Source organism: Oncorhynchus gorbuscha, linkage group LG25, assembly GCF_021184085.1.
Source record: "Oncorhynchus gorbuscha isolate QuinsamMale2020 ecotype Even-year linkage group LG25, OgorEven_v1.0, whole genome shotgun sequence".
Classification (NCBI taxonomy): Eukaryota; Metazoa; Chordata; class Actinopteri; order Salmoniformes; family Salmonidae; genus Oncorhynchus; species Oncorhynchus gorbuscha.
The window spans coordinates 15,319,108-15,345,535 of record NC_060197.1 but is presented as its reverse complement, the minus strand read 5'-3'; the positions used below and the strand labels follow the sequence as shown (position 1 = coordinate 15,345,535).

Below are 26,428 nucleotides of genomic sequence, written 5' to 3'. Positions count from 1 at the left end.
GTTTATATTTAATGAACCATTGACTTTCTACAGTGTTTCTGTTTCTACATTGTTGTGTTTTCCCGCAAATAACTTTGTCCACTGCTTTAATTTGATTCACGTTGATCAGACCCAATTCAATAATAGCTGCTTTGTTTGTGTTTTCTGTCTATTAACCCAGTTGAGATTGCTAGTATTCCTGGTATTTCCAGTGAAGATTTAAAGCATGATGATGAAAAGAATTATCCATTGATTTCAGTAGAGATTTCTAGTAAAAGCCTGATGACGATATCTCCTATTTTGTGTTTAGTCCGTAGACAGAATGTCCGTGGACAGTTCACCCTGGCAGACAGACAGAGTAGGAGAGAGAGGTGGCCCGGCGAGCTGAGCACAGAGATACTTTTTGATCTCCCCGGGACAGGTCAGGACTCAAAGATTTAGTGTGTGATCTCTGGTAGGGAGCAGGAAGAAGAAGGGAAGCATGGCCACCGGCCCACAGAGACCCTATTATGACCAAACACATCAGGGAGGCCAGACTGGGAGATCAGTAGCAGCATTGGAAAGGAATACTGGGTCAATAATATGTGTTGGTCAATGGCCTGTGTGTGTGTGTGTGTGTGTGTGTGTGTGTGTGTGTGTGTGTGTGTGTGTGTGTGTGTGTGTGTGTGTGTGTGTGTGTGTGTGTGTGTGTGTGTGTGTGTGTGTGTGTGTGTGTGTGTGTGTGTGTGTGTGTGTGTGTGTGTGTGTGTGTGTGTGTGTGTGTGTGTGTGTTCTCTGTCCATATTTCTCTTTGTCTATATATGCTTGCCTGTACTTTATCATAGGTAATAGTAGGTACATTGTATGTCATAGCAGACACATAGCCATATCTTGACATGGATGAGACAGTGACAGTATATATGTATTTAATTAATAACTTAAACATGAACTTTAGAAGGAAGGTGATGAATATTCCATCTCAAATTCAAATTCTTCCGAATTTTCAGACAACTCACTACAGTGTTAAACTTTTTGTCCAAAAGTTTCAGGGAGACAGTCAGATCAAGATCAACTAATCTCTCTTATCTTCAAAACTGCTAATCTTTTTTGTCCTTGATTCTGATCGATGCATTGACTCTGTTCTCCAGGAGCCGTGTCAACTCAGCCTAGTCAAGTTACACAAAAGATAAATGTTTTAAAAAAAATGAAAATGTTCCACCTTTTTAGATGGCAATTGTATGTGGCTTCATGTCTGGCTTACCTGTGCCTCTTTGATCATGCCGGAGCATGGAGATGGGATGGCTGGGCGTTTGATTCCAGGGGTACTTTGACAGCTCACAGGCTGGCAAAAGGCTGTCGGATGTCTGCAGGCAGATCAGAGGAGACAGGGTGGAAATCAGAAGTCCAGCTGGGAGAAGATCAGAAGAGACACAAACTTCAGCGAGAGCCATTGTGAGGTACACAGACAGTGGCTCTGATAACTTTTCTGTTTCTTGTTTCTTTTCTTATTTTTCTTTTTTCCTTTCGGTACGTCCTTTTCAGAATTTTGAACGGCTCATTTAAAGGGTCTGTGAGGTTTTGTCTGACTTTGACAAAATAGTTTTTTTTTCTTTTTTTTCCCCCTTTTTTTCTTTTGGTTGCCTCTCGGGTTTGGCTTATTCGTCATGGGGGTGAATAACTGTTCGATACTTACAGTAGGCTCCACACATTCGCATTGCACATGTTTTAAGATAGGGATTTTCAGAAAAATATATTTTTTACCTGAACAGGACTAACCTGGTTAAGGTTTGGATTCGTTCCAGATCACGGAAGATCTGCGTTATTGGTTAAAAATGTAAAAGCCACGTTCCCGCGTTCACATCTCCTTCACATAGAGTTGATCAGGCTGTTGATTGTGGCCTGTGGAATGTTGTCCCACTCCTCTTCAATGGCTGTGCAAAGTTCCTGAATATTGTCTGGAACTGGAAAACGCTGTCGTGCACGTCGATCCAGAGCATCCCAAAAACATGCTCAATGGGTGACATGTCTGGTGAGTATGCAGGCCGTGGAAGAACTGGGACATTTTCAGCTTCCATAAATGTTGTACAGATCCTTGCTATGTGGGGCTGTGCATTACCATGCTGAAACGTGAGGTGATGGTCAGACAGATGATTGGCACAACAATGGGCCTCAGGATTTCATCACGGTATCTTTGTGCATTCAATTTGCCATCCATAAAATGCAATTGTGTTCGTTGTCTGGAGCTTATGCCTGCCCATATCATAACCCCACCGTCAACACGGGGCACTCTGTTAACAAAGCTGACATCGACAAACCGCTCACCGACACAACATCCAGTAGCGGATTTAGGTATGGGTAACATGGGCAGCCACCCAGGGCGCCATCTTGCTGGGGGCGGCACGAGGCGGCCAAACAAACATTTTTGGAATGGTGACATTTGCGCGATTGGTTTTCTATCGCTCACTTGCACGTCACCGTGTGGGACTGTGGGTCAATTAACCTTGTCAGAGTGGGCGCCCTGATTCTAGTTCGGTAGCTAAGAAGGCTATTACCTGGGAAGGTCTCCCACTCAGAAGTACGAGATGGGGAGGGGTTAGGTTGACCTCAGGTCTCCCCACTGGAAGCCCGAGGTAGGGGGGGAGCGGGAGAATCTATCAAATAGCACATCTGGCACTAAGGGGACGCACAGAAATGCTGTACTCTCCATCAAATGGAAATTTCCTCAAAGAGGTTGAACTGCTGGCACAATTTGATCCAGTCATGAAAGAGCACCTCAACCGTGTCTAAAAAGGGACCTCGAGTCACACCACCAACTGCTTTGGCCACCAAATACAGAATGAACTCATTGATTTCTTGAGGTAATTTCAATCACGGTGGGTGACATCAAGCTGGCAAAATTATTCTCTATCATTCTATACTTTGGCATCTTACACAAACTGTACACCCTGTTCTCAGCCTCCACACAGCGATGGGCCGAAAAAAAACATGTGGAGATGTGGACTGAGACGAGGTGGGAGAGTAAAGTTAAGATTGTCGAGCCACTGAGGTATCAGGCAGCAGCGGTGAGAGAGGCACTGATTGAGGTGAGTGATCAAACCAAAGACCCTGTGATAAAGATTGAGGCCCAGTCCTTGTCACAGGAGGTGTGGTGTGACATCTGGAGCCAGATCCAACATGTGAGCAAGCTGATGCAGCCTCCCAGTATGCATGTGGATGTTGCAGTCAGACTTCTCAGAAAGGACAGAGCGAGGTCTCAGCAACTACAGGGCCACAGGCTTTATGACCGCACAAATGTCAGCCAAGGATGTTTGCGACGGTATGAATGTAGAGGCCGTTCTACAACAGAAAAGTCTCAGGTCCACAAAGCAGGCACTTTTCATACAAATCCTTTTATGAGCCTTTGAGTGATGGCCCTGAAGAAGCTGGAGGTGACATTTTTTCTAATGTCTTTGTCGATTCTGCAACCTCAGCCCTTCGGGAAGTGTGGGAGAGAAGTTTGGAGTGCTGTCAACCTTCCAAAGTCTCTCAAATGAGGAGCTGACAGAACAATGAGAGGCCCTTAGTATGACACTGCACTATAAAGAACACTCAGACTTGGATGGCAGAGAGCTTGCACAGGAACTGAAGAACTTGCCTGACTTGCCATCGAAGACCATGACCCTGCTTGTGCTGATGATTTTTATGCACAAAAGGGAGCTCTTAGAAATGTGTCCAAATTTGTGGACTGCTCTCAGAATGTGTCTTACTCTTCCAGTGACCATAGCTGAAGCAGAGAAGAGCTTTTTAAAGCTGAAGCTCATGAAATCCTACCTGAGGTCCACCATGTCACAGGAACGCCTTAGTGGCCTTTCTGTCATCAGTATTAACTATGCAATCGCTGGGCAGATTTATTATGCTGATGTAATTGATGAAGGCAAGAAAGTTCAGGGTTTTAAAGCTGAAGCTCATGAAGTTTGTGTGTTTCTTGTTTGAAGTGCAATAGTGTAATAATCAGGTTATCTTCTTTATAAGTGTGTTATTCTATTTGTGTGATAAAGGATTTGTGCAATTTAGTTTAATGTGTGTTTTTTGTTAGCAATGGGGTAATAGTGTAATAATTCGATTATCTTTTTTATTTGTATTTATATACTACAATTTGGGGGGGGGGGGGGGGGTTCACCCAGGGAGCCATACAAGCTAGAACCTCCACTGCTTGCCATCTGCCCAGTACACTTTAAACCGGGATTCATCTGTGAAGAGCACACTTCTTAAGCGTGCCAGTGGCCATCGAAGGTGAGCATTTTCTCACTGAAGTCGGTTTCAATGCCCAACTGCAGTGAGGTCAAGGCCCTGGTGAGAACAACGAGCATGCAGATGAGCTTCCCTGAAATGGTTTCTGACAGTTTGTGCAGAAATGATTTGGTTGTGAAAACTCAGTTTCATCAGCTATCCGGGTGGCTGGTTTCAGACGATCCCGCAGGTGAAGAAGCCGGAGATGTGGAGATCCTGGCAAAAGATTAACAGGGACGTAAACAAATTTGTGCAAAAATGTGTGGGAAATAAGCTTTTAGTGTATATGGAACATTTCTGGGATTTTTTATTTCAGTTAGAATTTAACATTTTGACTTCCTGCATGTATTAGTATCGCATGGTGTAGGAGCCATAATATGCCAGTTAAAGGTGGAATCTGGTGTTTTAACAATAACAAAGTGGCTACACCGCCCCTGAATTGGTAAATAGCTTAGGTATTGGGGCTAGAGAAATGGCAATGCTCCCAAATTCATGGACAGAGCTATGGATGCAAGGACAGACCATCCATACGATCATACTGTTTTTAGGCAATACAGTGTTATCAAACAAAAGAGTAAAACTAGCTTATATTTTGGGTTCTGGTGCGGTAAGACAATTTAACTCAGCTCAGAAGTCTATAAGTTATATTATTCTAGAATCAATGGGTATATGAATTTCAAAGTAAAGAATATCGTAACAATTGCTGATTGCCCCTTCAAGCGTTTGATTGCCAGCTGAACGGTGTGGTAATGTCTCCCTCTAGTGCTTGTTACCCATAATGCTTGAGGTGATGCAAACGTTTTTGATGAAGTGTCAGAAACAAATTGATAGGATGCAAATGTAGAATTCAAGGTCAATGTGTGAGGGGGGGGGGGGCATTGATTATTCAATTTGTGACAATACTATTAATAAACTATTTTGGTTCAGGATTCTGTTTTTATGAAGAAGTCATTCGCATTCTGTAAACATTTCAAATCCATCTGCAGGTTTATGTTAAAGTTGCCTGTATGACGCGACTCATTAATAAAGAGAATGACGGTGGCGCTGTTGTCCAAGATGTTTATCAAGATATAATTCCAGACATAAGCAATCTATCAACAGGACTTTGCGCAGTATTTGAGGTTGGACAAGCAACGTCTGCAATTGCAACTAAGTATCTAAAAGGTGTATTTTGCAGCAAAGAGGACGATGGCAACCGGCGTGAAATTGAACACCGGTGCAAAAATGCCCATTCTCGGTCTCGGGACGTGAAAGGTTCGTTCCTAATTGAGCAAGTAATCCTTTTTACTTGTAGTTTGCCAAGAAAGCTATCTATGTTACTAGTAGCTAGCGCCAACTTTTTGAGTTCTTTGTCTTTGAGCTCGTTAGCTACTTTGGACGTTACACAATGTAATGTAATTTAATGACAAATGAATACGTATCTTTCTCTCTTCCGTTATCAATGTAATTCTAATATTGTCAATTACTTTTCTCTCTAGCCCATTCTTGACAATAAGCATTACTGGGAACCAGCTGTAATTCCAGAAAATGAGCAATGCCATTTGTTCGATATATATTGTCAAGATATTGTGTGAACTGTTTCGTTTTTAGGAATAGGCAATAGGCCCCATAGTTTCTGTCACAACGCTTTTCGTAGCTGTGGTCTTGTGATTTGTGGCTGAAAGGCTGCACCCATTTCCTCAGATGCATCTGAGTGGCTGTGTGCTTAGGGTCGTTGTCCGCTTGGAAGGTGACCCTTCGCCCTAGTCTCCCAGTCCCTGCCACTGAAAAACATCCCCACAGCATGTTGCTTCCACCACCATGCTTCACCGTAGGGATGGTGCCAGGTTCCCTCCAGACGTGATGCTTGGCATTCAGGCCAAAGAGATTAGACCAGAGAATCTTGTTTCTCATGGTCCGAGGCCTTTAGGTGTGTGCCTTTTGGCAAACTCCCAAGCGGGCTGTCATGCGCCTTTTACTGAGGAGTGGCATCCGGCTCTAGGTAGAGTCTTGGTGGTTCCAGACTTCTACCATTTAGGAATGATGGAGGCCACTGTGCTCTTGGGGACCTTCAATGCTGCAGAATTGTTGTTGGTACCCTTCCCCAGATCTGTGCCCCGACAAAATCCCGTCTCGGAGCTTTACGGACAATTTCTTCAACCTTGTGGCCTGGGTTTTGCTCTGACATGTACTGTCAACAGTGGGACTTATATAGACAGGTGTGTGCCTTTTCAAAATGATGTCCAATCAATTGAATTGATCACATGTGAACTCCAAGTTGTAGAAACATCCTCAAGGATGGCCAATGGAAACAGGATGCACCTGCGCTCAATTTTGAGTCTCAAAGCAAATGGTTTGAATACTTATGTAAATAAGGTATTTCTGTTTTTAGTTTGTTTTATCATTATGGGGTGTTGTGTGTAGCTTGATAAGGACATTTTTATTTATTTAATCCATTTAAGAATAAGGCTGTAATATAACAAAATGTGGAAAAAGTCAAGGGGTTTGAATACTTTCCTGAATGCACTGTATATATTATTTTCAGTTAGAACTTTTATTGATCATGGGCTTTTGAACCCACCCTTCAGCTGCTCTCTGCTCATTCCACCGACTGTACCTCGGTAAACCACCCTCTTATGATTTGTCAGCCACTCCTGAACCTGTGACCAAAATCTGCAGAGCTGAGATGGTTATTTGCCATATATATACATAGCATTATGTTGGCAAGAATTTTGTATAATAATTGAATTTGAATCAAGCGTTGTTTTGTGTATCAGTTCATAAACCATGGGGCATGGACTTTGGTTTTCAAATGAAACTGGTATATTTGTCCCAAGTGTTTGACATGGGGGAGGGGACCAGTAACTTTATGATAATTGTTCGTACTTTGGTCATCATTCTTTGATCTGGTTTCCTTCAAATATCATCCACTTTCATGAAACACATGATTTTTACTGTTCATGACCTTTTAAGTATAACTTTTGTATGACTGAAGCTTTTATTGAGAGGTTTAATTCTTTAATATTGAATCATTTTAGCCCCCCCCAAACTCGTATTCATTATATAAATATAAGTAGGCAGCGTCATACTAAACTGTGATATCACTAAAGTGTCAAGTGTGATTTTAAATAGACAGTTATTTACCTCTCCATGGTTGCAAGATGTTACAGCTAACTATACTTATTTCACCATTTACTGTACTGTAATTCAATTATACTTACCACAATATATGCCTGTAAACTTTACTACCAAAAAGTACCATGATGATCAAGGTGCTTGATCCCCTGAATTTATCCATACTTGCTAATACTACCAGAATCAATGCCTGACATCTATCCATGTAGCTGTACCATACTACACGCACTGCTAAACATACCGTAGCTGCAACTGACTAAGTAGATCTCCAATTATCTTTCCAATATCCCTCCGGGGAACGCCTCCCCCATCCCAGAAGGGAATGTTGTCCCGGATGATGTCATACCACCTCCGTACCCGTAACGCACCTTTAGCGTCCTAAGCATACCTTCAACCGCCGATTGCCTACTAAAGATCTTGCTCCCTCTTCTGTACCAGTCCCCTCCAGGTAAAGTAACTGATGCGGTGAAGGCGGCCATAGCTGCAGGCTATAGGCACATCGATGGGGCCTTCATCTACCAGAACGAGACCGAGGTGGGAGAGGGCATTCATGCCATGGTCAAGGAGGGGGTGGTGAAGAGAGAGCAACTGTTTGTGGTCAGCAAGGTGAGATACAATGTCACTGCAGGACAGTCATCTCTGGTCTCAAGTTTGTAACACTGACATTGCAGTGAGAAGTTGAATCGATCTTTAATATGCTACTTAAAATAACAAACTTGATATCAAGGCTTCTATGAATGAAGTGATCAAATCTTGGCTAGTGAATCTGTTGTTTAGATTGAAATGCAGAAATTGGTTCAAAGTTACGCATCTCAAGCTTGCTCTCTTTGCAGCTGTGGTGCACATTCCATGGGAAGTCTATGGTGAAAGAAGGCTGTCAGAAGACTCTCCGTGATCTCAAGCTAGACTACCTGGATCTTTACCTGATGCACTGGCCCATGGGCTTTCAGGTGAGACTAATACCATTTGAACACTATCTCACTTGTAGCTTTTTTGCTCAAGGAGGTTCCATCATTGGTTTATGACGGGGGCATTCAAATCCAAGCCTGGAGGTATGGGAGTGCTGCTGTATCTACCTGATAATGTCCCAGGTCTAAATCCGTCCTTGATAAGAGTGGAAGAATGATAATCAGCAGTAGAACGGGCTTCAAGGTCTAGATTTGCATAACCCTGATTCATGGTGTTGTAAGAGGAGTGTCTTGTGACTTTTTTCTAATTGTTTTACTACTATCGTTGTTGCGCAGCCTGGAGAAGCACTCTTCCCTACTGACAGCAATGGACATTTTATCGACGATGGCTCCAACTTCCTGGAGACATGGGAGGTGAGCCAGTGAGAGAAAACGCGTCCTCTAAGACACTATAGGACACTGTACAGTTTTCTTCAATTGAACATCACTTAAACTGGGTTATATTCATTTGACACCAAACGGACTGAAACGGGGACTACCCGGTCCAATAAGAAATGCACATTTTTGTTTTCTGTTGTGTGCACTAATGAATACAACCCTGAGTTTATTGTAATCTATCACAAATTGGGGATGCCATATTGACCTGTGTCTGATCTGATGTTGTCCTGTATACTAGGCTATGGAGGAGCTGGTGGATGCTGGTCTGGTCAAGGCTATCGGTGTCTCCAACTTTAACAAAGACCAGATTGAATCCATACTAAACAAGCCAGGCCTCAAGTATAAACCTGCCAACAACCAGGTACTGACGTTCATTACTGAATGAGTGTTTACTGATGGTGATAGTCACTCAAAAAGCTCACAAGCCTGGGATCAACACCATACATTGTGAAGCACACAATGCTGGTCCAACATTCCTAATTGTATCTTGTATCCCTCAACCTTCTTCTAAATGAGACTTTTCAGGACACTGAGCACCCAACGCTTGTTTTAAACCCTCCCTCAAAGGGCAGAGGCCTCATTGTCAATATCCCTGCCCCATTGTCTTTATTCACAGTGACGGCTCGGTCAGATAAAGGCCTGTTTAGTGCCTTTTATAGTCAGCCTCTTTCCCTGAGGCAAGGCAGCAATGCTTTGGTGACCTTTATATTCCTGCTGTTTTCCAGGCACATCTATCCCAATAGACATCTTGATTAACGGGTACATATCAATCTGATTATTTGAGTGGACTCTTGTGCTTTCTATTGTCACCATACTGAACAACTTCCCAGGCTTCCGGAATAAACAGCTAAACCTCTTGGGGCTTATTTTGACAGTAATACACAATGTGTCTTAATTCAAATAAATGTTATTTATTTGTAATCTACCTTATAATTTAATTATGTATGTTTATCAACGTAAAATACCACCCCACTAATTCTCTAATGCTACAATACATCCCATGTATAAGAACTGCATGTGAAGTGAATAACCTCACAAATGATTTATGCCGCCAGGTTGAATGCCACCCTTATCTGAACCAGGAGAATTTGATCAACTAATGTCACTCTAAGGGCATCTCTGTGACAGCCTACAGCCCCCTGGGTTCCGCAGACAGACCGTGGTGAGTGTATATACTTCAACTAATAATACCTAAGAGATATACTCTTGAGTATACAAAACATTAAGAACCCCTGCTCTTTCCATGACATAGACTGACCAGGTGAAAGCTATGATCCCTTATCGATGTCACTTGTTAAATCCAATATTGCGACTCGATATTAGGAATGTGTTCCTAACGTTTGGTATGCTCGGTGTACATTCACCTAGTACATTACATTATTATTACATTACATACATTATTATTATTATGAACATACAAAGCCATTTACAGTTCTCCCTGTGAAAAGATTGTAGCACTGTGTCAATAACAGGGCCAAACCAGAGGACCCTTCTCTGCTGGATGATCCCAACATCAAGGTCATCGCTGAGAAGCACAAGAAGACCTCTGCCCAGGTACTGTACTCTAATAGCCTTTTCACACTATCGAGCCAACCCGAACCACACTGATATGTTCTGTATCCTGGGATCACATTTACATGTCCGCTTTCCTCTCTCCGTCATCCTCACTTCAGGTCCTGATCCGCTTCCATATCCAACGGAACACGATTGTGATTCCCAAGTCTATCACCCCCACACGTATCCAGGAGAATTTCAAGGTATTCGCTCTCATAAATTCTCCATTTTATTTGAAGAGGTGTGTCATCTGATTTTAGTTCACACGTGTCGCTTTGGGGTCATTTTTGTCTTATTGAAACATGCAGGTGTTTGACTTTGTGTTGAGCGACGAGGAAATGAAGAGCATTCTGGGCTTCAACAGGAACTGGAGATTCTGCCCAGTGATGGGGTGAGACTCTACTTGGTTTAGTTTGACCCATATACTGTATTTTACAGCATACACACTCTGCAGAGGCTCAAACTGTTTAAATAAGTATTATGAAGCCCCCCCCCCCCCCCAAGAATGTGATGACAGCTATGTTTATTACGGTGTTACTTTTCTTTGAATGTAAATATACTTGGTGTACTCCGACGAAGGCTATGCACCCGAAACGCATCTGAGCTTTTCAACTTTGTTTCCATTGAGCATGCCATATAAATAAGTCATTTAAACTAATTTATATGAAGAGTGCCTTGGTTCCTCCTTTCTTTTTGATGACCAATTTACCAAAGAGCACCTTCTGTCTACCAAAACCTACTATTTTGTACCTTAGCAGCGCTTGCCTTCCTCCTTTTTCTACACACTTAAGTGTTTGATGTTTGAACATGTGAACAATTGTACTGTCTCTCTGAATTGTGCTTTGTTTTTCTTTGTCACCCAGGAGCATGAAGCACAAGGACTACCCCTTCAATGCTGAATTTTAGGGAAATGGGGATTCACGAAGTTACTTCTGGTGTTGTGGCTTGCTTGAGATGTCTGGCCTCTGTTCTCGTTTCTCCCTTTAAGACTATACATAAATGGCCATCCTTGAGTTAGTATCTGTGTGTTGTACTATTCTATTTCTCATGACATATATACACTCTGACCTATATTGTTGCTTTCTAGCCTAATACACAATAGTAATTATTTTTCAACAATCATGGAAACAATGACATAGGATCGATATTAGTGAAGTATTAACAGCTTGAGTTTGGTTACTGGTTTGGTAGGAAATCCGGAGTCTTGGATCTGCTAACGCACATTAGTTTGTGGCTTCTCACATGACCCAGTTTGTGTCTCTTGATTAGAGTCTAATGGTCTATGACCTTTTCAATGAGCCTCCACATCTAAAGGCCATATAATAACCATGAGAATTCAGTCCAACCAGATGAGCTGGGTATGTCATACATGGACATTGTAAGTGATGTACAGTATTACATCGGTTTTGTTTTTAAAAATGGCCAAAGGGTGAAACATTGGCATGTGCACACACGCTTACCCTCAGTGCATTAAGATATTTTGTTGAACATTCCTTCCCTCAAATGCCTAGTCATAGGTGCCTTTTGGCCTAGAATGAATCATCCACACTACTGCCTTACAGAATGATAACCCCTAGTCAGACTTTGACTTGTGTGATACTGTTGTGAAACTCCCAGTTCCCCTTGAACAGTTTTATTTATGATAATTTTCTTTGAAATTCTGGAATGAGTCACATTTTACTGTGTAAGTTGTCAATGTTTAACATAATGGTTGAGATATCTCTAAAGACCACTGTCTAAGGAATTATTAATATAATGTTACATTACAACAAGGAGCACAGGGACACCATGCTTTCAAAGGCACTTCCCAACATGTAGGTAAACGTACAACATGTTTAAACTCTGAACAAGTAAAGGCAACAATATCTGGCACGTAATTACATTACACATTGACATTCTGTTTGCCTCATGAACAAGGTCACAGTGGTTGAATCTGTACAACTACTGGACCTCTCGCTGTATGTCCCCAGTGTAGGAATGTGGGTGTCCACACGGAGGTTTCAGTATTCTGCATGCAGAGGGAAGTCTTTGTGCTTGTTGCCCCTGCAGTGAGGAGGAGGGTACATCAAGGGAAGAACAGGTAAAGAGGAAAGTGGGTTTAAGTCAGCATTTAGAAACTCTGGAACTCACCATTTCATAGCGAATCCTCTCATGTTCCTGTTGAAACTCAAGATGACTTTCATGTCTTCGTCATTCAGCTCGAAGTCAAACACCTGTTTGAAGGCGACAAAATAACAATGTAGACATGCGAAGGAACCAGTGGCTTGAAACCAAAAGACTGTGATTTGAACCCACATTCTCTTTTTGTGATTTGAACCCACATTCTCTTTGTGTACAATTCTGCCACTGTCAAATATATGAAGAGGTAAAAGTGTGAAGGTCTCCGTGGCTTCCAGGTTAAATCCTGCCTTGCATGCATGTTCAAAACTCATCTCGTTTGTTTTTTTTGTTTAACTCTATCATATACACAGTGTACAAAACATTAGGAATACCTGCTCTTTCCATGACAGACTGACCAGGTGAAAGCTATGATCCCTTACTGATGTCACTTTGTCTTTCCCATTCAGAGGGTGAATGGGAAAGACGCTATTTAAGTGCCTTTGAACGGGGTATGGTAGTAGGTGCCAGGCGCACCGGTTTGAGTATGTCAAGAAATGCAATGCTGCTAGGTTTTTCACGCTCAACAGTTTCCTGTGTGTATGAAATTGTCCACTACCCAGGTCCATCTGTTTCCATTGATCATCCTTGAGATGTTTCTACAACTTGATTGGAGTCCACCTGTGGTAAATTCAAATGATTGGACATGATTTGGAAAGGTACACAGCTGTCTATATAAGGTCCCACAGTTGACAGTGCATGTCAGAGCAAAAACAGAGCCATGATGTCAAAGGAATTGTCCGTAGAGCACCGAGACAAGATTGTGTCAAGGCACAGGGGGTACCAAAACATTTCTGCAGCGTTGAAGGTCTCCAAGAACACAGTGGCCTTCATCATTCTTAAATGGAAGAAGTTTGGATCCACCAAGACTCTTCCTAGAGCTGGCCGCCCCAAGCCAAACTTAGCAATTGGGGGAGAAGGGCCTTGGTCAGGGAGGTGACCGAGAACCTGATGGTCACTGACAGAGCTTCAGAGTTACTCTGTGGAGATGGATGCCCTTTTGGAAGGTTCTCCCATCTCTGCAGCACTCCACCAATCAGGACTCAGACCATGAGAAACAAGATTCTCTGTTCTGATGAAACCAAGATTGAACTCTTTGGCCTGAATGCCGAGCTTCACATCTGGAGGTGACCAAGAACCAGATGGTCACTCTGACAGAGCTTCATGTCTGGAGGAAACCTGGCACCATCCCTACGATGAAGCAGTGGTGGCAGCATCATGCTGTGGGGATGTTTTCAGCGACCAGGCCTGGGAGACTAGTCAGGCTCGAGGGGAAAGATTAACAGAGCAAAGTACAGAGATCCTTGATGAAAACCTGCTCAGGACCTCAGACTGGGATGAATGTTCACTTTCCAACAATACAAAAACCCTGAGCACACATCCAAAACAACTCAGGAGTGGCTTCGGGACAAGTCTCTGAATGTCCTTGAGTGGCCTAGTGAGAACCCGGACTTGAACCCAATCAAACATCTCTGGAGAGACCTGAAAATAGCTGTACAGCGACGCTCCCCATCCAACCCGACAGCGCTTGAGGATCTGCAGAAAAGTGAGAAACTCCCCAAATACAGGTGTGCAAAGCATGTAGCGTCAAACCCAAGAAGAGTCGAGGCTGTAATCGCTGCCAAAACTGCTTCAACAAAGTACCGCTTTAAAGGGTCTGAATAGTTATGTAAATGTGATACTTCAGGTGTTTTTTTTTCTCCAAAAATGTACAAACCAGTTTTTGCTTTTATTATTTGATTTTTATGAATAATGACTAAAATTATGTATACATTTAACTAAACAGAATACTACTATGTTACTGTATGGATGTATGAATCTTATAATCATAATATTGAATATAATGTGTGTAGTTTTAATTGAATTGGTTAATGAACACATTGGAATTGTTACATTCCTTTAACAGCTTTGTCATGAGGTATTGTGTAGATTGAGGAAAAATATATATAATCCATTTTAGAATAAGGATGTAATGTAACAATGGGGAAAGAGTGAAGAGGTCTGAATACTTTCCGAATAGACACTTTTTAATATAGCACATCTATATTTTATTTATTTATAAGTGCCTACTTTTTCCAGGAGCTTTTCTCCATAATCACTGCTTTTTACAGGAGGCGACCCCAGGTATATACCACCATGAGTTTTGACAGCCTTCCAACTATCCCAGAGAGTCAACGCAACCACATTCAGGAGCTGAGCCTGGGATCGAACCTACAACCCCGTACATCAGAGGTAAGATTCTTACCAGAGCCAATGGCTCTTCCACACTTAGAACACTGCTCTTGGTATATTTGACATTGAAAGCTGTAGAAAACAGACAAGATATGAACCTCTAGGTTAGGAGGCAGGGATTTAACCTCTGACCGACCAAACTCCATCTACAGTTATAATTGTCAAAAAAATACCTGAAAATTTTCCTTGATCCGGGAGGGCGTAGCAGACTTGGGAATGACGATCACATTCCTCTGGATTTGAAAGCGGATAAGGATCTGTGGAGAGTATAAGAACAGGGATTGGTCACTTGATTGACTCTAGACCAAGACACCTTTTATCCAGACAAAGAATGTAACTGTTACCATGTGAGCGTTGGACCCACGCCCGATGGCATGGTGTCAGGACCCGGTTACGAACCCGGGTCTCCGGAGTGAGAAACAGTCACTTAACCAACTGAGCCACGAATAGTCGGAAGAACCCAGAAGATGATGAGGCAGACACAGCAGTACTTGAGACTGTGTATTTAGTGAAGTAAAAAGTAAAGTTCTTCAGGAAAACATGTAACTCCACAACCTCAAAAGGAATTCCACAAGAACAAAGGTAATCCTCCAAAACAAAAAGGTAAATCCACAAGGTGGAAGGTAAAGCACAAAAAGCCTCAAAAGATACTCAAAAACAAACAAACAAGAACAAAAAAAAGAATTCCACAAGAGAGTCCACAGGGATCAACAAGGGTTCACAGAGTACTAGGGCTGGGTGCTAACATACAAACACAGAGCAAAGAACTGAGGAAAACAAAGGGTTTAAATACAATCAGGGGAACGAGGCACAGGTGCAAATAATAATGGGGATCAAGGGAAAACAAAAGGTCAAAAGGCACAATGGGGGCATCTAGTGACCAAAAACCGGAACAACCCTGGCCAAATCCTGACACATGGTTTCAAAACAATGATTCTTCATGTTAGAGACTTGAAAAACACTAGCCAAAACCTTGACAATTGATTGTCCCCATTCTAACCGCTAGCCGTTTTCTATAAACGCTACACATGGGACCCATATCCAATTTCAGGCTAATGTAATATTCTTTGGAGAGTGATCAGCTGCATTAACCTCAACTTGAATGGACTTTTGTTAAATTTATAATTTCACGAATCATGACCGGAGTAAGTATGGTTGAGAAGACGAGTTGGTTATACCCTTTGTATTCCCTATAGCTAGGGGTCTGGGTTTGGTGCAATCATGTGACATACCTGGATTTTTTAACTTACATTTATTTATTTATTTTATTTGGCTTTTTCATTGGTGTCCCCTTTTTATTTCAGATGGTCCAGCACCATCCTCAGACAATTGCTTTCATTTTTGGTGTAATTTAATATTTCTGGATAAGGCTTAAAATACAGGATCAAATCTTGCTACAGTATGTCACTAAAGGCAGAATTAGGAGAAAGTTCACCGTTTGTAAGGGTTATTGATGCTTCTCTCGTACCTGTGCTGGAGTCTTATTGTGCTTATCAGCGATGGTCTTTAACTTTGGGTCCTCAAGCAGTTGCGGCTCACCAGGTTTCGCCCTGTTGAAAATGTCATTTATTTTAGTCTTCTTCATGTTGACATGAAAAACATCTGTAAGTAGGGAAAGAGTAGGGTCTGACAATGCACTCACGCATTGAAACGTTGTCAATAACCAATTAAATACAATGCCCGTTTTGGATCATTTCAGTGTACAGGTCCATGCCTGCTTCATTCAATAACCTTTCTTTTAATCCAAAGTGACTGTATACACATTAGAGCACACTTTTTTATAAGATATTCCTATCTCACCTTGGTCTGTCTGGGGAGCCCAGAGGGCTGTAGGCTGTCACTGGGATGCCTTTAGAGTGACAGTAGTTGATCAGCTTCTCCTGAGTCAGATAGGGGTGGCATTCAATCTGAAGGGACCAATACAAAGAAGAGGCGCTGGTAATACAGAGATTGGGGCAATAATGCCTTGCTTAAAAACTGTATTGACTTGTTTTGTCTGTCTTGATCACCAAAGACTACAGTACCTGGTTGTTGGCAGGTTTATACTTGAGGCCTGGCTTGTTTAGGATGGATTCAATCTGGTCTTTGTTAAAGTTGGAGACACCGATAGCCTTGACCAGACCAGCATCCACCAGCTCCTCCATAGCCTGTTCAATAGGTCAAGCTCAGTAAACTGTCAAATGTCTTGTAGTATAATCTTGTTTGCTGGTGTTAGGGGATGTTTGTTTTGGAATACAGTATACCATTTATTTTTGTTTTCCTTACCTCCCAAGTGTCCAGGAAGTTGCTGTCACCTGCGGCTACCTGTCCGTCTTCACCAAAAGGAAATAGATTCTCTCCAGGCTGCAATGGCAAACAAACTAGTTACAGGACAATAGTCCTCTCACTCTTAAAATCAGGGATAGTTTGAAAGCTGATAGTCATTTTCGTGACACAGACACACACAGTACCTGAAAGCACATAGGGAAGTGTATTAGGTAGAGGTCCAGGTAGTCTAGCTTGAGGTCACTCAGAGTCTTCTGACAGGCTCCCTTCACCATAGACTTCTGATGGAGGGTACACCACAGCTATTTGGGAGAAACCGTCATATTAGACTGCTGCGGCGCATGTTGAAATACAATTTAAATGCCAAAACTAGCCTATGGACAAATTCTTGAAGTGTTATGGGGGATGTGTGGCAGTTGAGTAAGAGAGCACCCAGAACAAATGATAGTACTAGCTTGACATTGGTGACAATACAGAGCATGTGATGACATGCCTTCAGCCCGTATGGAGCTCTTTGTCTGCCTGGCGTCTAGGGGGAAATCATAGTGGCTCCATGACCAAATCTACAAACATGACTAATCCATCTTGTTTCCCCTTTTTTGACACCGTGACCAAGTGGACAATTGTCCTCATACGCACCTTACTGACGATGAAAAGCTCCTCTCTCTTCACCACCCCCTGGCCAATCATGGTGTGAATGCCAACCCCCACCATGTCCTCATTCCGGTAACAGTAGGCTCCGTCTATGTGTCTGTATCCTGCAGAGATTGCTGCTTTTACTGCCTCCGTGACCTCGCCTGCTTCTGCCTGCACACGGATTCAGAGGGCCTATTGTGGCAACCTCACACATGACTTGAGCATCTGTCAGAAAGGCTACATAATACTGTAGAAATACTAATCAGGACAGATTTGATTATACTGTATAATATAAATCATCATTAATAGACGGCCTATGTTAGGTCAAAAAGTCAAGTATAGGCTAACCCCGATTCCAAGTGTGACGGTGAAACATAAGTGCAAAAATAAGATGCTTCATCTTTTGTCATCATAGTTCATTAAAACTCTCAGGATATATGGCAAATGAGAAGACTCATATTTTAACATGAACATACCGGTAGTTGCCAAAAGAAAGAAGCAGTTAACTGCCAATTCAACAATTATCAATGCTATCCATGCAAGATGCCTAGAAGAAACTAAATTACGCTTTCTTACCCCCCATGTCCCCAAGCCCACGATAGGCATGCTGGCCCCGGTGTTGAGAGTCACAGTGGGTGTCATCTTTATTAAAGAGCTGCTGTAGTATCAATCCTAGGATTCTGGGTTGTGAGAGGAGAGGATTCCTGTATTCAACGTGGAAGGAACAGTATTCTCAGTGCAGCACAAGAACAGCTGAAACACAGATGTGAATGGGGTTTATGTAGAGCGTCTGGATTTGATGGGTTACGCCTGCCTCCCGCCCCCTACAGCTAAAGCAGCAGATAGGGCCAGGAAGGGGCGAGTGAAGGAGTAGCTGAATGAATCAGCATGTATGTGTGTGTGTGTGTGTGTGTGTGTGTGTGTGTGTGTGTGCGTGTGCGTGTGTGTGTGTGTGTGTGTGTGTGTGTACGTGCGCAGAGGGTTTGCTTGTCACAATGACAAAGAACACATTGCTTGTTTAAATAATTCAGGATGTGATGCAGTATGCATTTCATGCTAATGTCGATTGAGTTGAAGAACATATGATAACAATGTCGAATATACAGCTTTTTTGTTGCTGATCAGTATTTGTAGTATGTCTAGAGTCAAATATTCTTCCTTAAACAAGGTAATAATGTAATGCTTGAGTCACTGACTGTTGAAATCAACATTCCTTGCATACATTTTTGTACGAAGGTGTGAATAGCATAAAATGTATAACGGTGGCCTAGCATAAAAATAGGTTAGATTAAACGCAACAGACCCAGAACCAAAGACTCCATATGTTATGCAGATCTGCAACACAAGCCTCAAAAGCATAGCTAGTTTACTAGATTTGAACCAACACGCTATCTAGGTTAGGCATAAAATGATAGCAGTGTGGTTAAGGTTAGGTTTAAAATCACATTTTAAGAAGAAAAATTGCAGAAATGGGCGGGCTTTATGTGGTAACTAGTGATGGCCCTGAATAGCCTGTCTAGAAGTATCTGGAGCCACAAACTAGCGAGCGAGCTAGTAGTGTCTGCAGTGCCCACGTTGTTTTATGTACGATTATCTGAATTTGAGAAAAGTGGAAATCTACAAACAAAGGATGAAAAACTGAGATTGAACAGTAAATTAGACGAATCACGTGATATCGGTTCAAGCCAGGCATAAAGACCTTAGCTATCCAGACAGCAAGAAGGATTCGCGCCTGGACCTATTGCAACATCTGGTCCGGATCCATGAAGCGGGCCAAAACCGGCGTGAATCTGGATGCCAGATCTAAAACAGAGTTGGGCCAGGACCAGCTTTTTCCTCAAATCTCGCATACAAATTTGACTTCTGGATCAGCTCTGATTATGATTCGCTACTATTGGTGAGGTGTTCTAATTTTCTTACTTTAAATACAGTATGTTGAGCAAGCCATAACATTATCCTAGTATAATTCTCATAACTGCCATTTTTTTTAAATAGCTTTAACACATAAATACATTTTCAAACACACATACCCAAAGTATTACAGTAGTTATTGGTGATTCTGTACAAACATACTGTATAGAAAATACTTAACCAAGGTAATCTACTGACTCACATACTAAAATAAAACATGAAAAAAACATTTATTGATTTAAAAAATGTCTTCAAATGTGCGTGCAAAGTGGTCTAATTGTTATACTTTTTAAAGAGATCAACCAGAAAGATTTTCAATAAGTTTATTGAATAAAAAAACAAACGCAACATGGAACAATTTCAAATATTTTACTGAGCTACAGTTCATATTGGGAAACGTTAATTAGGCCCTAACCTATGGATTTCACTAGGAATACAGATTTGCATCTGTTGGTCACAGATGCCTTCAAGAAACGGTAGGGGCGTGGATCAGAAAACCAGTCAGTATTTGGTGTGACCACCATTTTCCTCATGCAGCGCAACACATCTTCACATAGAGTTGATCAGGCTGTTGATTGTGGAATGTTGTGCCACTCCTCTTCAGTGGCTGCGCAAATTTGCTGGACTTTGGCAGAAGCTGGAACACGCTGACATACACGTTGATCCAGAGCATTCCAAACATGCTCAATGGGTGACATGTCTGGTGAGTGCAGGATATGGAGGAATTGGGACATTTTCAGCTTCCAGAAAATGTGTACAGATCCTTGCAACATGGGGCCGTGCAATTATCATGCTGAAACATGAGGTGATGGCGGCGGATGAATGACACGACAATGGGATCTGGTTACGTTATCTCTGTGCATTCAAATTGCCGTCGATAAAATGCAATTGTTTGTTGTCTGTAGCTTATACCATAACGCCACTGCCACCATAGGGCACTCTGTTCACATTGGCAAACCGCTTGCTCGCACGACCCCATACACATGGTCTGCGGTTGATAAGCAGGTTCTCTAACGATTTCTCTCTTATGGTAGAGAAATTAACATTCAATTCTCTGGCGACATCTCTGGTGGACATTCCTGCAGTCGGCATGCCAATTATATGCTCCCTCAAAACTTGAGACATCTGTGGCCTTGTATTGTCCACAGCACATGTAATGATCATGCTGTTTATTTAGCTTCTTGATATGCCACACCTGTCAAGTGGATTAATTATCTTGGCAAAGGAGAAATGCTAGCTAACAAGGATAAAAACAAATGTGTCCACAATTTGAGAGAAATACGCTCTTTGTGCATATTAAACATTTTGGGGATCTTTTAGTTTAGTTCATGAAACATGGGACCAACACTTTACATGTTGAGTTTTATATTATTGTTTGCAACACAAAGACAAAGGCTTGTTACTGTCTCACCACCCCCATATTAAAATGCAATGGCATTCCATATGTTGCGTTATGTTAACAGCAACCATATTTTGATCAGATTAGATACCTTTGAAAAACAAGATGATTACTTTTAAATTCAGAAATGAGGTTTGCGAGGAAAAATATATATTTTGACACTTTTCTGTTTGTCTCAATGACATCCAAATCAGCATTGATTCTTTTTTTTTTGTTCCTCCTGAGCGAGTCTGACCACAAGTCAGAGACCTCTATGATGACACACCAAATGGGTTTGATGGATCGCAGGAATATACTTTTTGTAGGCTACAGTCCAAGCTATGTCTTCCAATGGTATGCTGTCGACATCCAAAGATTATCACATTTGAATTAACACTTGGCGGTAAGGATGACAGCAGTGGTGTAAGTCTACGGCGATGCAGACATCACCTATTGATATCTACATAGCGCATTGATGTGAATCACACTGTTGCTCTCATTTAGCTATTTGCATTTTACCGATTGTGCCTGTTGTGGATGGCTGTTCACAATTCTAAATGTGTATTTGAAACCAATAATGATTTGAATTCAAGCCGTTTAAGGTGCTTATCAATCATTGTTTTTGAAACCAGTGGACAGCCAGTGAAAAATGTGCTCTTGCAAAAGCTGCACAGTGCGGATACCAGCCTATGGAATAAAAGGGAGGCTTTTATTGCTCAATGTAATGCATGCTGATAAAACAATTTAATCCATAGGCCTACTGAACACATGTTCAAACTTTTGATAGATTTAAAGGGGCAATCTGTTGTTGCTACATCCATTTTTGGACTTGTATATTAATTTATTCTTGAAGAATACAACATTTATAAATGCCTCGTGAGCTTAGTTCAATTGTCACACTCCACGAAAACCAAAAAATATAAGCTTGTTTTTCTCCAGGCATTTATTTCAAATACAGTGGAAAGTCGGGGAGGACGGCAGGAAGGGACAGAAGAGCGGATATATATATTTTTTTTACAAGATTACGGGTGGGACACAGCCGGTTGAATAAGACCTTAAATGTGATAGGAAAGAATTTCGCTACACCCGCAATAACATCTGCTAAATATGCCTATGTGACGAATAAAATTTTATTTGAAAGCTTCCAACAGGAAAGTGTAATTATTGCCAGGAAACGGAGACCATGGAGCATGTCTTGCTACAGTGTGGGCAGTAATCAAAGGGAAAGCGGGAGGCTGAGATCTACTACGAGGGAGAAGGGGATACAGGAAATGAGTTTTAAAAGTATATTAAGGAGAACGTCATTAGATGTAGTCTTTTTTTAAGAGCAACGGAGCTGGCAGGTAGGATTTCGTTTCTCCCGGTAGCTAATCGGGTGCGGTCTCCAGTACAGTAGGTGGAGGTAATGCACCATAACGTTGGATGCCATCCGCCGATAAACCCCACCGAATAAGAACTGTTTTGACCACACAGCATCCGCGTAGATGACAGAAACCTTGTAGACGCTCGTGGCCAATAAATGCTCTTTTTTTGAGGGCGATATGACATGCGCATTATACACTGTTGATGACATTGCTAGCTGGTTCGACCGAACTTTTTAACTGCCAACTAGATTGCTAAAATACGTAAAATATTGTCTCCTTCGTTAGACACGACCATGCTACAGTTCCTGGTGAGTTGATATCAAAATGACAACGATATATTGCAAACTTCCTGCGTCTCTTTGTGTGTCTTGCTGGGCTATTGTAGCTAGCCATCATAACTATGCTGTGTGCTAGCCATCATAACTATGCTGTGTGCTAGCCATCATAACTATGCTGTGTGCTAGCCATCATAACTATGCTGTGTGCTAGCCATCATAACTATGCATTGTTATTGCTGCTGACCTATCTAGTAAAAACAACATGTAATCCGTATGGAATAACAATTTTTATTTCTAATCTTGCAGGCTGGGTTTACTTTGGGAAACGTTGTTGGGATGTACCTCGCTCAAAACTACGAGGTACTGCTAAGAGGAGCAACTAGCGCCGCGGACTAAACTCCACTAACGTTACCAACCGAGTGGAGCAGAGACCAGGCTTTGTGGAGTAACTACATCGACAAGGTCAATTACTTAAAAATAAAAAATAAACGTATACATTACGAAACGCCTACCGTGTACCTATGTAGTTGCGGGCCTTTCTTTTGCTGAAATCCATACCTTTTCAATAAACGTTAATCAAATACAACCACCAACTGTTTCCTTGTTGACGTTCAATTGGCGACATTTGCACTGTGTTGGCATCTTAGAGCAACGGCAATGAGCAAACAGTCTGTGGTTGTAGTTGAACTTCGATTGAAAAAGTATGGATTTCAGCCAAAGGCATGCAACAACGGAGGACAGACAAACAGGTAAAAGGTAGGCGTTTAATATATATATATATATTTTTTTTAAGTATTGACCTTGGTCAGCGCTCGATTCCACCAAGTCTAGTTTCGGCTCCACTCCATTGGCAGTGTCATCAGGAATTTCCTTCACCGTGGAGTTTAGTCCGCTTAGGGAACAACCCACTATAGATGTCAGTCAGTGTCAATGGTTCCCCTGTATTTTTGCATAACACAATAGGCCTATGTCATTGAACTTTTTCTTTTTTGGCACACTTCTCTGATTACTCCACCTCTGTTTAAGGTCCCCAACATATCCAAAAAGATCGAAGCCTTCAAGAAGGATGTGGCGGCAAAGAAGAAACCTCCGGCAGATTAAAGAAGAGATTGTTTCTTTCGATCCATGTTGATCAGAGGCAGATTGAAGAGATGGGGACTATTGGAACAACAAAATGCACACACCGCAAAGGAGATATCTTTTTTCATCTAATTTAATCCAAGGTTACATGGGCAGAGGAATACATTGTAAAAATGATTCTCTAATCAGGGTTTTTACAGTGCCTGGACTGGTCCAGTGTTATTTTTTTTGTTTGTATTCTTAAAGTGCTTAGGTAAATTTAAGATAACATTATGAGGGTTCTATTTATGAGTGGATATGCGAAGATGACTAACTGCTGTGGGATCTAATAAACTTCAGAAACCTTGGCCTTATCCTCGCAAGCAGCTGGGCAGGGCAGGCCTTTGGGTGGGGTACTGGCAATTGCATTTATATCAAGTCTAAACATGGCATTTTTACAATATACGCTTGTCATTTTTGCCAACTAAACAGTGCAGTTACTGCTTTTGAGTGATGTTATCTAGAATTAAACTGGGAGGCCTGTTCTATGGATTTTATTTCTGTGGGTGTTTGAGAATGAGTCACTCATGTAAATTGCATTGTTTGGCGTCTATTCTAAGCTAAATGCTGTTCTTTAACATCGTAGGCCTAATTCGGATGTGCCTAATTCTGTTCAGCCTGCATTAATACATTTGCTGATGTTGGTTCTGTGTCAAATTGAAAGGTGTTACATCACATAAGATAGGCCCCTTGCTTGACAACACTAACTCAATACTTCATCACCATCCAGTAAAATTGATTTTGTAGGGCCTTTTTTTTCCCCTCACCCCTTTTTTCTTCCAACTGTCATTAGTATCCAATTGGTAGTTTACCGTCCTGTCCCATCGCTGCAACTCCCGTACGGACTCGGGAGAGGACAAGGTCGAAAGCCCTGCGTCCTCTGAAACAACCCAAACAAGCCGCACTGCTTCGTGACACAACGCCCGCTTAACCCAGAAGCCAGCCGCATCAATGTGTTTGAGGAAGCACCGTACACTCGGCATCAGTCAGCGTGCTTAGCGGCCTGCCACAGGAGTTGCTAGTACTCGATAGGACAGTAACATCCCTGCTGGTCAAACCCTCCCCTAACCCGGACGACGCTGGGCCAATTGAGCTCCGCCCAATTGTTCTCCCGGTCACTAACTAGGTTCTCTAGTGGCACAGCTAACAGTGCCTTAGACCTCTGCGCCACACGTGAGGCCCTGTTTTGTAGGGCAGTTATTCTAACTTGCCATGTTTATGCTTAACCTCCATTATCCAGAGAAGCATTCTTCACCCACCCGCGTCACCGCTGTGTTTTTCTTGAGAGCATCTGGGTATGGTATGCCAGCAGAGGTCAACAGAGTTCCATGTTTTTGTTCCCCTCTTCTCTGTAAATCACAACCAATCCACCAGATGTCACCAAAATTATATTTTGAATTTGAACAGAATACATCAACTAAAATCTACATTATAATTGGGACTGTATTCAATCTGTTAAACTGAAGTGTTACAGATTCTGCAACGTAAAGGTAATTTCCTATTTAGCCAAAATAAGCAGCGTTTAGCATGAATGCAGTCTGCTAAATCGGGACCAGTGGAGACTGCTTATGGCTCATACTGGCTGGAATGGTGTTAAAACGTTCCATTCCTTACTATGAGCTGCCCTCCCCTCAGCAGCCTCCACTAATCGGGAACATTGCCTTTACATTTATGTCGCGCTGTAAAGCTGGATTTCCGCCATGCGGATTGAATAGAGCCCGTACTAAACTATGTTTGTTTTGGTCTTGGCAAGGTTTATGATAGAATCCCTTTTTGTTTTCTTGCTCTTCATTCCTCCTATTTTCTTTTTTGTCGACTCAGGCCATCCAAAGCCTCGGAACTACAGTCAACTGCATTGTGTGAAATGTAGTAAACATTCTGCATGGCTGCTGGACTGAGAATGTCCACTTCTGACTTGGTGTCTTTGGCATTGACTGATCTCTTCTTGGATGACCTACTCTCAGCCTTTTTGGTAGGCCTGCCACTATCTAGATTCTGTTGTTTTCTTTGATTGTGTAGGCTGTGGACCAACCATTTGATAATCACTATAGATAACATGTGAAGCGGTATGTTTTAGTAATGTATGCTTCTTGCTTTACACTGCAACCTTGACCAGTGATCAATGTATGCAACAACTGCATCAAAGTTACTGCACTATTGTGTGGAGATTCCTCCTGTATAATTTGTGAGATTGTTTGTTCTCTGAAAATGAAAACAAAGAAACCTGGAAACAGAGACATCACACAAATAGGTTACTTTTACTTTTACAGTCCAGGATGCATACCCACATCCCAAACATTACCAAGTTGCATTTTTTTGTGAACAAGTGAAAGCTATTTTTTTATGTCAAATGAAATCACACAAGTATTGAAATAACCTATAATTCTAATAGAAATAGTTAGCCTTACCAACCTTTCGGTGTAAAAGTCTGGCAGAGATGAAATCCAATGCGTTTGTATCCTGTGGTTGTAGACAAGGTTTGTTCTTGGTGTTTGAATAGGCAGCCGCTTTTGCAGGTTGTCCCCCACCTCTGTGCTTCTGGGCATGACGTTAGTTGTATCACGTCCTTTGTCTCCCACAAATAATTTGTTTTCATCACCATGGTAATCTTCTGATTATCTCTTGGCATCATGAATGTTAAATTACAAAAACACCATTCCTTATTCACAATCTATAAATAGACCTATACCAAGGGGGGGGGGGCAATTTTGCTTTCCTTTTTAAGTTTGGGATTTAAAAAACAAAACAAGATATCACGTATTCTCACACTACCTGATCTCCACGGAGACCTTGTGTGGAATGCACGTCAGACAATACTATCCTGAATAGGTTGTAAAAAAAAAAGGG

General features: G+C 41.9%; 4 protein-coding genes and 1 pseudogene across 8 annotated transcripts in view; 2 read left to right on the top strand and 3 right to left on the bottom strand.

Annotated features, from left to right (window-relative positions):
- LOC124013521 (transcription factor EC-like) overlaps positions 1-4,422 on the bottom strand; it is a 57,037-nt gene extending 52,615 nt beyond the window's left edge. For all 3 annotated transcript variants that reach the window (XM_046327805.1, XM_046327806.1, XM_046327804.1), the window contains exon 1: positions 1,220-4,422. The gene's annotated coding sequence lies outside the window, so the exon portion shown is untranslated. The remainder of the gene's footprint in view (positions 1-1,219) is intronic.
- Positions 4,423-5,303: 881 nt separating this feature from the next.
- On the top strand, positions 5,304-10,711 carry LOC124013524 (annotated as a pseudogene).
- A 510-nt stretch (positions 10,712-11,221) lies between these two features.
- Positions 11,222-24,073, top strand: LOC124013525 (short transmembrane mitochondrial protein 1-like). Of its 2 annotated transcripts, XM_046327817.1 has the most exons (4): positions 11,222-12,321; positions 14,510-14,630; positions 22,769-22,822; positions 23,489-24,073. In XM_046327817.1, the coding sequence occupies exons 1-4, from the start codon at positions 12,254-12,256 to the stop codon at positions 23,561-23,563; spliced, it is 318 nt and encodes a 105-aa protein (XP_046183773.1). In that variant the 5' UTR covers positions 11,222-12,253; the 3' UTR covers positions 23,564-24,073. The 2 variants fall into 2 exon arrangements, with proteins under 2 accessions (XP_046183773.1, XP_046183774.1); XM_046327818.1 differs by lacking the exons at positions 11,222-12,321; positions 14,510-14,630 and adding an exon at positions 22,057-22,492.
- LOC124013523 (aldo-keto reductase family 1 member B1-like) lies at positions 11,831-18,292 on the bottom strand. 2 transcript variants are annotated; one of them, XM_046327814.1, is made up of 10 exons: positions 18,108-18,292; positions 17,535-17,702; positions 17,081-17,197; positions 16,896-16,973; positions 16,655-16,777; positions 16,431-16,537; positions 16,099-16,180; positions 14,804-14,887; positions 12,372-12,454; positions 11,831-12,284 (listed from the first exon to the last, which is right to left on the bottom strand). In XM_046327814.1, exons 1-10 carry the CDS (start codon positions 18,171-18,173, stop codon positions 12,242-12,244), a joined length of 951 nt encoding a protein of 316 aa, XP_046183770.1. In that variant the 5' UTR covers positions 18,174-18,292; the 3' UTR covers positions 11,831-12,241. The 2 variants fall into 2 exon arrangements, with proteins under 2 accessions (XP_046183770.1, XP_046183771.1); XM_046327815.1 differs by having other exon boundaries at positions 17,535-17,723; positions 18,108-18,247.
- Positions 24,074-24,790: 717 nt separating the features above from the next.
- Positions 24,791-25,639, bottom strand: LOC124013580 (small lysine-rich protein 1). Its single transcript, XM_046327897.1, is given in 2 exon segments — positions 24,791-25,423; positions 25,426-25,639. Coding segments are annotated over 2 exon segments (333 nt in total). The 3' UTR covers positions 24,791-25,304.
- Positions 25,640-26,428: the final 789 nt, after the last annotated feature.